Source organism: Macaca nemestrina (assembly GCF_043159975.1).
Source record: "Macaca nemestrina isolate mMacNem1 chromosome 4 unlocalized genomic scaffold, mMacNem.hap1 SUPER_4_unloc_5, whole genome shotgun sequence".
NCBI classification, from domain to species: Eukaryota; Metazoa; Chordata; class Mammalia; order Primates; family Cercopithecidae; genus Macaca; species Macaca nemestrina.
In genome coordinates, this window is record NW_027257559.1 from 491879 (window position 1) to 503725 (window position 11847).

At 54.1% G+C, this 11847-nt stretch overlaps 1 protein-coding gene across 3 annotated transcripts in view; it reads left to right on the forward strand.

Moving 5' to 3' along the window:
- Nucleotides 1-11639, forward strand: part of LOC139361059 (SH3 domain and tetratricopeptide repeat-containing protein 1-like) — a 51028-nt gene extending 39389 nt beyond the window's left edge. Inside the window, exons 2-7 of one of the 3 annotated variants that reach the window (XR_011618627.1) lie at nt 986-1027; nt 5009-5189; nt 6365-6515; nt 9218-9340; nt 10042-10197; nt 11155-11639. Coding sequence is in view for 2 of the 3 variants with exons in the window: in XM_071089534.1 (XP_070945635.1) it covers nt 5056-5189; nt 6365-6515; nt 9218-9340; nt 10042-10065 (432 nt within the window). In the remaining variant the exon portion in view is untranslated. Of the gene's footprint in view, nt 1-985; nt 1028-5008; nt 5190-6364; nt 6516-9217; nt 9341-10041; nt 10781-11154 lie in introns of those variants that run through there. The other 2 variants (XM_071089534.1, XM_071089535.1) reach the window with 2 other exon arrangements.
- Nucleotides 11640-11847: the final 208 nt, after the last annotated feature.

Consider the following 11847-nt stretch of genomic DNA (forward strand, 5'->3'; position numbering starts at 1 on the left):
GAGGGGGAGAGGATGATAATAATTCCAGTATCGTAGGCAGTGTTCACCCGCCCTGTGATATTGTTATTAATATCCTGGAAGGGAGAGGATGATATGACTCCCCATAGAGCAGGAGGCGTACATCCTGGGATATTATTCCTAATATCCATGGAGAGGAGAGGCTGATATTACTCCCAATATGGCCATGGGTGTACATCCATCCTGTGATATTCTTCTTAATATTCCAAGGCTGAGAGGTTGATATTACTCCCAGTATCGCAGACACTGTAGACCCCCGTGTGATACTCTTCCTGCTATCCGGAAGGGGAGAAGATGGTATTAATCCCCATATCACGGGAGGTGAACACCCACTCTGCTATCTTTCCTAGTATGCAGGGGGAGAGAGGATAATATTATTCCCAATATTGCAGAAGATGTACACGCCCCCCCATGATATTGTTCTTAATATTCCAAGGCACAGAAGACGATATTACTCCCCATATCACAGAAAGTATACACCCCCCAGTGATGTTGTTCCCATGATCCAGGAGGGAAGAGGATGATATTACTTTTTTTTTTTTTTTTTTTTTGAGATGGAGTCTCGCTCTGTCGCCCAAGCTGGAGTGCAGTGGCTGGATCTCAGCTCACTGCAAGCTCTGCCTCCCGGGTTTACGCCATTCTCCTGCCTCAGCCTCCCAAGTAGCTGGGACTACAGGCGCCCGCCACCTCGCCCGGCTAGTTTTTTGTATGTTTTAGTAGAGACGGGATTTCACCGTGTTAGCCAGGATGGTCTCGATCTCCTGACGTCGTGATCCACCCGTCTCAGCCTCCCAAAGTGCTGGGATTACAGGCTTGAGCCACCGCGCCCGGCCCTCGGATGATATTACTTTCAACCCCTGCACCCTGCAATGCTCTCACCCTGCAACACCGACACCCAGCTGAACCTGACATGGAACCAGAGGTGCTGGCTGGGGGTGTTCATTGCTTCTCTTTTCTCCCTTGCCAGACTCAGTAGAGGAAGCTGAGACCGAGCAGCCGCAGGAACAAGGTGGGTTTTGCGCGTGGCTCAGGCTTCCTCTGGTTATGAGCTGGGCCTTGGGGTAACGCGGGGGGTGGTGACAGAGCTGAGTACGGTGGGCATTGGATGCGACAGTCACCCCTCTGTGGTGTGGGCTGGGGGCTTGGAGGATGTCGCCTGAGGTGGGCCTGAACCTCCCGTCTACTCTGGCACTGGAGGCCGTGGGGTCCCACACTTCTTCCAATGAACATGCTGACCCCTGCCTGGTCCCCGAACGAGGTGGGGCATCCTTTCCAGTGCTGGGGCCCACATATAGTTGTGGGTTCCTTCTTCATGACCTGGAGAAGCTGCAGTTCACCCTGTGCTCTGCCTCAGAGATGGGAGGCCACACTGCCCTCAGCGGGTAGCAGAATTCAGAGCCTTAGGTTGCAGGGGCCTCAACTGATGTCCCTGAAAGGTCTGCTCCTTCCTGAGGGGCTGATTCAGGGAGGCCCTCCCGTCTCCCCTCTGCAGCTCTGTCTCTTCCCCTCAGGGTCCACATGTGGACAGCCTGGTGATATGGACGCACCAAGGGCTCTTGGAATTTCCCGGGGAATGGGATCCATCTCAGTACATTTGGGATGCAGGCACAAGGTTCCAGAGGAGGCCCGGGAAGCCAGTGGGGAAGGGAAGGATGTTGTAGGTTTGCCTCAGGGAGGGGGTGGTTCCACCCTCTGCCAAAGTCTCTGGAGCAAAGGCACGGGGCTCTCCAGCTGCCCCGGAGGCCAGGGTAGTGGCTGGGAGGGGCTGTGTGCAGAGTGTGCCAGGCCCCACCCACAAATGGGGCTTGTAGGGTCCTGGGGTGGCAGAGACTGAGCGTAGGAATGTGAGCTTCAGGCCACAGAAGCCACAAAAGGGTGAGTGACGTGATGGTGGGGCAGCACTTGGCCCCGGGTTAGGGAAGTCTCTTTAGTCTAGAACCAGAGGGTTGAGAGGATTTAGTCAACTAATAGGTGGTGGATGAGGGGCTGGTGGTGGAGGAGGGGCTGGTGATGTAGCCTGTGTGAAGGCCCAGGGTTGAGGGAGTGGGGGTGAGTGAGCGAGGATGAGTGGGGTGTGAGTGCTGGTGAGCGGAGGTTTCATGGGGTGAGTGAATGAGAGTGTGAGCGGGGATGAGTGGGGTGTGAGTGGGGGTGAGTGAATGGGGTGTGAGTGAACAGGAGTGTGAGCGGGGATGAGTGGGGTGTGAGCGGGGATGAGTGAGTGGGGTGAGTGAGTGGGGGCGAGTGAGTGGGAGTGTGAGCGGGGATGAGTGGGGTGTGAGCAGGGGTGAGTGAGCAGGGCTTATGCAGGGAGGTGCAGAGTTGGGAGCGGGTGGGTTGGGTGCTGGATGGTGAGAAGCTCTTCTGGAGAGCTAAGCAGGGCCTGGGGCCTCAGGCTGTGGCTTGGCCTTTTCCCCAAGAGCACTGGGGAGCCATGGGGTGCTATCGAACAGTCACTGCAGACTGAGCAGTGAACGGACAGTAGGTGGGCAGGGCTGTCTGAAATCTAGGCCGCAGAGGATAGATGAGGAAGTTGAGTCCAGGAAAATGGCTGAGTCGAGGGATACTGTTGTGGGTCCCCTCTGCCTTGCAGCGCTTTGTCATGGCATAGTGAGACCACTCAGAGGTGCCTCCTGTGGCCTGGACCAGAGCCCCAGGGGCTGTGACCAAACCTGCCCATTTCCCAGCACAGGCCTGGCACCCACTCCTGGCCCTAGGAGGGATGAGATTTTGGAAAGGACCTTGTGAAGGGGCCCTGGTCCCACATATCTGCCCAAGGAGGGGTGGGGGGTTCTGACCCAGGCTTCTTCCCCAGGGGCATTCTCTGACTGGAAGGAGACCCTCCAGGAACCCAGCGCCCCAGCCCCCACTGCAGCCTCCGGTTGCTCCTGGCACAACAGCCTGTAACACCTCCTCCTACGAGGCCCTCCCCGGGGTGCTGGGGGATTCAGACTCGGAAATGCAGGCCAGGGAACGGGGATCATGCTTCCCTGTCTCCCCACCCTGCGCTGAACGGTCGAGGAGACCGAGGGCGGCGCTGATACCCCACATGCTTACTTGGGGTCATTTTTGAGTCACTTTCGGTAGTTTGTGTCCTTCTAGGAGTGTGGCTGTTGTGTCTGGATGGTCTGATTTCTTGGTGTACAATTGTTCATGGTGTTTTCATGGAATCCTTTTATTTCTGTCAGGTCGGCAATAATGTTTCCTCTTTCATTTCTGATTTTAGAAACTTGGGCTTTTAATTATTTATTTATTTATTTATTTTTATTAAAGATGGGGTCTCATCATGTTCCCCCAGGCTGGTCTTCAATGCTGGCCTCAGCGATCCTTCCACTTCCGCCTCACAAAGTGCTGGGATGACAGGCATGAGCCATGGTGCTCAGTCTCTGATTTTAGTCATTTGTGTCCCGTCTTTCTTTTCTTGGTTAGTCTGGTGAAAGATTTGTCAATTTTGTTATTATTTTCAAAAAACCCACCTTCGGTTCTGTTGATTATGTCTTGTTTTTCCATTCTCTGTATTTTTACTTCCCATCTCCACTCTCACGTTTATTATTTTCTTCCTTTTATTCACTTTGCGTTTAGTTCTTTTTCTAGTTTCTCAAGGCGGAAGGTTAGGTTTTTGATTTCAGATTTTTCTTCTTTCTTTGAATGTAGACATTTGCAGTTATAAATTTCCCTTTCAGCACTGCCTTAGCTGCATCTTGGAATTTTTGATACGCTGTGCTTTTTTTTTTTTTTTTTTTTTTTTTTTTTAAGACAGAGTTTTGCTCTATTGCCCAGGCTGGGGTGCAGTGGTGCAATCTTGGCTCACTGCAACTTTTACCCAGATTCAAGCCATTCTCATGCCTCAGCCTCCCGAGTAGCTGGAATTACAGATGTTTGTGCACCACCACCCCCCCCCGCCTAATTTTTTTTTTTTTTTTTTTTTTTTTTTTTTTTTTTTTATAGAGACAGGATTTCACCATGTTTCCCAGGCTGATCTCAAACTCCTGGACTCAAGCGATCCTCCCGCCTCAACTCCCACAGTGCTGGGATGAGAGGCATGAGCCACCGCGCTGGCCCGGGCTGTGCATTTGTTTGCATTCTTCTCCAATTAGTTTTCGGTTTCCCTGATGGTCTCTTTGACTCACTGGTTGTTTAGGAGTGTGTAATTTCCACATATTTTTGAATCTCCCACATTTCCTTCACTGTCGATTTCGAGTGTTCGTGCCAGTACAGCTGAAGAACACCTCTGCTTTGGTCTCAGTCCTTCTCCATTCACTGAGGCTCATTTTGTGGCCTGGCACATGGTCCGTCATGGGGAATATCCCATGGGTGCTCGAGAGGACGGTGTATTCAGCTGTTGTTGGGGGGCGTGTGTGACAGATGTCCATTCGGCGTACCTGGTTTCCTGTATTAATCTCCGGAACATTTCTCACACTAGAAAATCAGAAGCTTTCCACTGTTCCCAGCGCCCTGGCTTTGGGAGAGGCCAGTGAGCCTGTGGCTTGGGAGCCTGGTTGCATGAGAGAAGCATGTGTGGGAACGCCAGGGGCCGGCTTTGAACCCCATTCCCCCAACATGATGCCGTGTGTGGCAGACATGACGCTTGGCTTTGCTCTCTGCGAGTTCCATCTGTGACAGGGGCTACTTGTGCCCCTGGCCTCATCAGCTCAGGCTGAAGGTGGCCCTGGTCCTGACCAGAGGGACTTTGTGAAGGAGAAATAGATGGCCTGGTGCAGGGGCCGAGCCTGGCCAGGATCTCAGCCCTGGGAGTTGTAAAGAAGGCCGGCCTGTACCATGAGCATCTGTACCAAGCTGTGCCCATGTCACGGTGTGCTTGGCATCTGCCCTTGCACAGGTGCATGGCCTGTCTGCGCTCAGGCTCCCCGCCTATGGGACCCAGGCTCACAGAGGTGAAAGAGGCAAGCATGGCGCAGGGGCCTCCGAGAACAGCCAGCCTCGCTTCAATGCTGAGAGACTAACATCTTCCATTTTGTCTTCTGCCCAGGCCAGCTGCGGGCCGTCCAGTGGCTGTGCTACTTCTACAGCGTCATCATGCCCAGGAAGGCCCAGTGTGTCCTCTACCACAAGCTCCAGCTCTCCCTGACCCACAAAGTGGCCGACAAGGTGCTGGAGGGGCAGATCCTGGAGACCATCAGTCAGCTCTACCTGTCCCTGGGCACGGAGTGGTAAGGGCTGGCTTTGCAGTGGTGGAGGTGGGGGCGGGCAGGGCAGGGAGGGGGGCACAGGGAAGCTGGCTCAGGGCGCCATCAGCCCCTCTCCTTTTGATCATTTGGTTCTTTGGCATCAGATGCTTTGAGCTGGTGGGCCTGGGGTCGTCCCAGGGCTGCTGCTGGCCCGTGAGTCCCAGCTTGAGCCTCCCTTGTTGGGTCAAAGGTCATCTCAACCCCAGCAGAGGCAGTACGTGCACTCTGGGCTGTTCTTCCTATTATGGTGGCTTTTGTCATCTGATCTTTGCCTGCCCTGAATCTTCACTCCTGGCCTTCATCTGTCCCCTTAAATGTGACCACAGCAGCCACCTGTGGCTTCTCTCCCACAGAAGACAAAGCCAGTTGTTTCACCTCCTTCCCTGGGGCAGGGTTTCAAGGTCTCACGTCCCATATGTGGCCTACTCCCCTTCCCCCAAGCATCCTGACCTGGTGGGGTAACCATGGCCCTGGCCACCCCACCCATAGGGCCCAGTGACATTGCTGCAGTCACACCCCCTCGAGTGTTGGACTTACTGAGAGAGCAGGGAAGGAGCCAGATTCCATGGGGACCTGGGAGACTGGCTCCAGTCTTGGCCTCAGGTTCACAGAAGGAAAATGGGCCAGTGTGCTAGAGCTATGCTTCGCAAAGTGTAGTCCCTGGACCAGTAGAGCAGCATCCATGTCACCTAGGAGTTTGTGGCAAGTGGGAGTTCTAGGGCCTGCCCCAGGCCTGTGGAGCCGGGAGCTCTGGGGGCAGGGCCAGCAAGCTATAAGGACAGGCCTCCGGGTGACTGTGATGCCTGCACACCTTGAGAATCATCGGCCCAGATAGCCTCTGAACACTAACGGCTCCTGGTGCATCTGGAGAAGACACAGGCCATGTCTGGGAGGCAGGGGAGATGGACTAGCACACTCCTCCTGCCACAGGGCAGCATGATGCTTGATTCCCTCAGAAGGATGTCCTTCATCTTTTCCATGCCGTGTGTGTTCACCCTGGCCCTCCCAGCAGCCTGGGAAGGGCAGAACACTGCACACACAAGAGGGCTGTTCCCAATCTGCACATTCCAGTTCATCTGTCTCCAGACCCACGGGGGGAGGCAGACTGGTTCCAGGAGGATGAGAGCCCTTGTTCTGACACCTGCGTCTGATTCCAGGGCCTACAAATCCGCTCTGGACTACACCAAACGAAGTCTGGAGATTTTCATTGACCTCCAGAGGAAAGAGGAGGCGGCGCATGCCTGGCTGCAAGCAGGGAAGATCTATTACATCCTGCGGCAGAGCGAGCTGGTGGACCTGTACATCCAGGTGAGTGACAAGGGATGCAGGAGGACCCCTGTGCTGTTCACTCTCTGTCCATCCACCCATCCATTCATCCTTCCATCATCTATCTGTTTACCTGCTCATCCTTCTATCCATCAATCCATCATCTATCCATCATCTTCCCATACACCTGTGGGTCCTTCCATCCATCCATCCATCCTTCCATCATCCATCCATTCACCTGTTCATCTTTCCATGCAACCATCCATTCATTCACCTCTCCATCCATCTATTCACCTGTTCGTCCATCCATCCATCCATCCATCCTTCCATCTTTCCATCATCCATCCATCATTCTTCTGTTCACCTCTTGGTCCGTCCATCCGTCCATCCTTCCATCTTTCCGTTATCCATCCAACCATCTTCCATCCATCCATGATCCATCCATTCACCTGTCTGTCCATCCATCCATTCATTCATCATCCATCCTTTTATCATCCATCCATCCATTCACCTGTTCATCCATCCCTCCATCCATTCTTCCATCCTTCCATCATCCATTCACCTGTTCATTCTTCCATCCATCCATCATCCATCCATCTTTCCATCATTCATCCACTCGCCTGCTCATCCTTCCATCCATCCATCCTTCTATCATCCATCCATCCATCCGTGCATCCATCATTCATTCATTCCTTTATCATCCGTTCATTCAGCGACCATCCATCCTTCCATCATCCATCCATTCACCTGTTCATCCTTCCATCCATCCATCCACTCATCTCCTGTTCATCCTTCCATCCATCCATTTATCCATTCATTCATCCATCCTTCCATCCATCCGTCTTTCCATCATCCATCCATTCATCTGTTCATCCTTCCATCCATCCATCCATCCTTTTATCATCCATCCATTCACCTGTTCGTACATCCATCCGTCCATTCATCCTTCCATCAACCATCCATTCACCTGTTCATCTTTCTATCCTTCCATCCATCCACCATTCATCCATCTGTCCATTTATCCATTCATCTGTTTATCTTTCCATCCATCATCCATCCATCTGTCCATCCCTCCATCCACCATTTATCCATCCTTTTATCCATCCATTCACCTGTTGTTCCATCCATCTGTCCATCCTTGCATCATCCATCCATTCACCTGTTCATCCTTCCATCCATCCATCCTTCATCCATCCATCCATCCATTCAACCATATATCCATCCATCCACTCATCTCCTGTTCATCCTTCCATCCATCCATTTATCCATTCATCCATCCATTCATCTGTTCATCCTTCCATCCATCATCCATCCATCCATCCTTTTATCATCCATCCATTCACCTGTTCATCCATCCATTCGTCCATTCATCCTTCCATCAACTATCCATTCACCTGTTCATCTATCCTTCCATCCATCCACCTGTTCATCCTTCCATCCATCCACCATTCATCCATCTGTCCATTTATCCATTCATCTGTTCATCTTTCCATCCATCCATCATCCATCCATCTGTCCATTCATCCATCCGTCCATCCCTGCATCCATCATTTATCCATCCTTTTATCTATCCATTCACCTGTTGTTCCATCCGTCCGTTCATCCTTCCATCCATCCATCATCCATCCACATATCTATTTATCCATCATCTATCCATGTTTCCATCATCCATCCATCCACCTGTTCATCCATCCATTCTTCCATCATCCATCCACCCACCTATCTACCTATTAATCCATCCCTCCATTCATCTATCTGTCCATTTGTTTATCCATACATTCGTCTATCCACCATCTATCCATCCACATGTACATACATCATCTACCCTCCACCCATCCATACATTATCTACCCACCCATACATACATACAGACATACACACATCATTCCATCCATCCATCCATCCATGCATCCAAGCATTAATCTAGCCACAGGCCCATCCTTCCATCCATGTGTCTACATCTTCTCATCCATTCATTCATCCATCCACTCATTCCTAAACCACTGCTGAGCACCTGTTGTGTGCCTTTTCCCTCCCTCCAACTGGTTCCCTCACATCCTCCCCCAGTGGCCAGCATCTTTTCCCTGAGGGCAGAGGTGTGGCCCCTCACAGTGCACAGCATCTGCTGGTATACAGCACATGCTCAAATAATGCGACCACTCAGTTAACACACAGAACTTGCTCCAAGCGACACGTGGCACATCTCCTTACAAAATGAATCTATCATAGTGACTGTTTTCAGAGGCTTTCCCAAACACAGTGTGATCTGGAACAAATTGTGAAGCCCACGAGCCTGGTGAAGTTTTCATTATTGAGCACCTGCTGTATACCTCCTTGAGCTGAGGAGAAGGATCAAGAGCTCATGGCCAAGAGGGGACCAGGCCCACCCACAAACACTGCTGATGTGGCAGGGATGTGGCAACGCAGAAAGGAACCAGGGGCTGGGCTCCCAGCAATCTGAGGGCCACAGAGACTGGTTTGAGTGCAGGGGGAGTGGGCTGGGGCTAGCCCTGGTGGTAGGATTCACAGGTATCGGGCTCCTGGGCTGCAGCTGCTCTGTCACCTCCTGGCACTCAGGTGCATCAGTTCATTGTCCTCATGCCAGTGGTGGGGGCAGCCCTAATGCACAGGGTCTGAAAAATGCTCAGGTGTACCTGTAGTGTGTGAGAGGAAGGAGGCTGGCAAAGGTGCGCGTGGCCACCTCGCTAGGTGTGGGTCTTGAGGGAACTTCTGTCTCCTTTCAGGTGGCACAGAATGTGGACCTGTACACAGGCGACCCCAACCTGGGGCTGGAGCTGTTTGAGGCAGCTGGAGACATCTTCTTCAATGGGGCCTGGGAGCGGGAGGAAGGCATGTCCTTCTACCGGGTGAGCTGGCCTGTGGGCTGATGTGGGTGGGCCTCAGTGGAGCACCTGGAGGGCTGAGGCACAGGTGTGGCAGGGTAGAGGTCTCCCACCTGGAGGCAGGGCCACCCATGCACATGATGAGTTTCCAAGTGGTCTCACCGGGAATGATATTGACCATGCCCCTGCCCGAGACAAACGCTCGGGGCCTGGACGTGACAATGGTTCTACCCTTGTACCTGATGACCTCAAGCAACCATGAGTGAGAAGTCCTGTCCCCATCTTCCAGATGAGGAAACTGAGGCTCAGAGAGGCACAGGGACATGTCAAAGGACACACAGCATCAGTGGGAGACCCAGGTCTGCATGTACTCCGAAGTGGGACGGCTTCTCCCTTCCTCTGAGCTCACAGTGTTGCTCAGCCCTGGGCACAGATAAATGTGTTTTTAGAGCAGAGAGGAGTGCTGGCTCCCCCCAGTCAGACCCCCGGTGCCCAGGTGGGAGAGGCTGGTCTGAGGCTGTCAGGTGTAGCTGGATGGGCCTCAGGTGACTCTTCAGCCCCCAACTTGGGTGTCTGAACTGTGTGTTATCCCAGAGCACAGAGCTGTGTCGAGGTGCAGGGGTAGCTGGGGCGTGGGAAGCTCCAAGTACATGTTTGAGCTCTGAGGAGGGCGCTGGGCAAGGTGGGTGCTGTGGGAAACCTGACCCCACCTGCCTGTGTGGTAGGACCAGGCCCTGCCCCTGGAGTGACTACGGGCAACCGCAAGGTGGAGCTGCAGCTTCAGCTGTGCAACAAGCTGGTGGCACTTCTGGCCACACTGGAGAAGCCCCAGGAGGGCTTGGAGTTTGCCTACATGGCCCTAGCACTCAGCATCACTCTGGGTAAGTCCCCTGAGCCCCCACCCTGCCAGGACCCACACTTTGCCAGAGCCCAGCCTCCAGGTCTGCAGGCCAGGAGCTGAAACAGCTGCTGGATTTTCCTGGTCTCCTGTCCAGGCAGGCAGATCTGCCCAACGGGCTTCCCCGTCCGGCTGTGGGGCACAGCCCAAGGTCTCTCACGCAGTGCAGAGCTCCCTGCCTGCCTGAGCTCTGCTTCCTCTGCCTGTTCCTGCTGCTGACGACAAGGGCCGCCCAGTGTGCCCTCTGCCTTCCAGACATGCCAGGCATCTCATTGGTCCCTGTGCCAGGCTGAGTGGCACATTCCCTTTCTCTTGTGCCCTTCCCACCATCATCAACCACACAGCTCTCTGGCTGATAAAATCCCAGTTCCCTTTCCAGCAGTCTGCCCCTTAAGGCCGGGCATCCCCTGGTGCTGTGCCAGGGTCGTCTGTCCCCCTCCAGAGACAGGGAACCCTAGGCAGGCCACATGCCCCAGCGCCTTGTGCCCCGTGGCCCATTACACAGTAGGTGTGCAGCTGACTCCCCAAGGTAGGGGGCTCTGATCGTGCCACACCCAGGAGGAGTCGGATGTCACGTCGGCGGGCTGCCTGGAGCCGGGGAGCCCAGGAGCACCTGGACTGCATGGCTTTTGGGTTCTCCTGGTTAAAACCAGTGAGCAAAGGCAGGTGGCTCTGTGTAGACACAGAACTGGGCCATCCAAGTCCGACTTTCCAAAGCCTCACAGTAGACAGGGGCAGGCCTTATTAGTTCTGCTTTGCACACGGGAAAGTGAGTCTGGGAACCTGGAAGGGACTGGCCAGAGCTGCCCAGGTGACCACAGGTGCCTGGAGGCAAGCCAGGCATGCAGCCCGGGGTCTGCATACCTGCTCCTGAGGGGCCTGAGCCCTCCCTGCCCCAGGGAGCCACGTCCTCACACCTGCACCTTTGGCCTGCACCCAGGGGACCAGTGAACGAGCGCATGGCCTACCACGGCTGGCCGCCCTGCACCACCGGCTGGGCCATGGCAAGCTGGTGGAGCACTTATACCTCAAGGCCCTGTAGCTCTGCAACTCGCTGCTGGAGTTCGACGAGGAGACCGTCTACTACGTGAACATGTATCTGGTGCTCGGTGACATCATCTTCTATGACCTGAAGGTGGGTGGCAGGGGTAGGGCACGGGGTGTTCCCAGACCCCTTGGAGTGGGATCTCCACCCACACCCCAGAGGCCTGGGTTCCAGCCTTCCTTAGGAATGGCCCAGTGGCCTCCCTGGAGCTCTGCACCCAGCTGGAGGAGCCGGCAAGGTTAGCAGATACAACCAAGCTCCCAAGATGGCCAGGCCCCACCCTCAAGAACTCAGTCTCAGCCAGGGAGGCTGACACATGAGTGGGCAATGGTGGCCTCTGGGTAAAGAAGGAGGATTGTAGTCAGGGGGGCCCTCCTGGAGGAGGTCACACCAAACTGAGTCTTGACAGTCAAGTGTCAAGTTGCATTTAACAAATAAAACAGGGTCGGGAGAAGGACATTTCAGAGGACGGCATCATCCTCACACTGAATCCACGTTGCAAGATCCAACCCAAATCCTGGCGCCTCCTCTAGGAAGCCTGCCCAGGGTGCCAGCCTGCACTGAGTAACTCCTTCCTGGAGTCCCGAG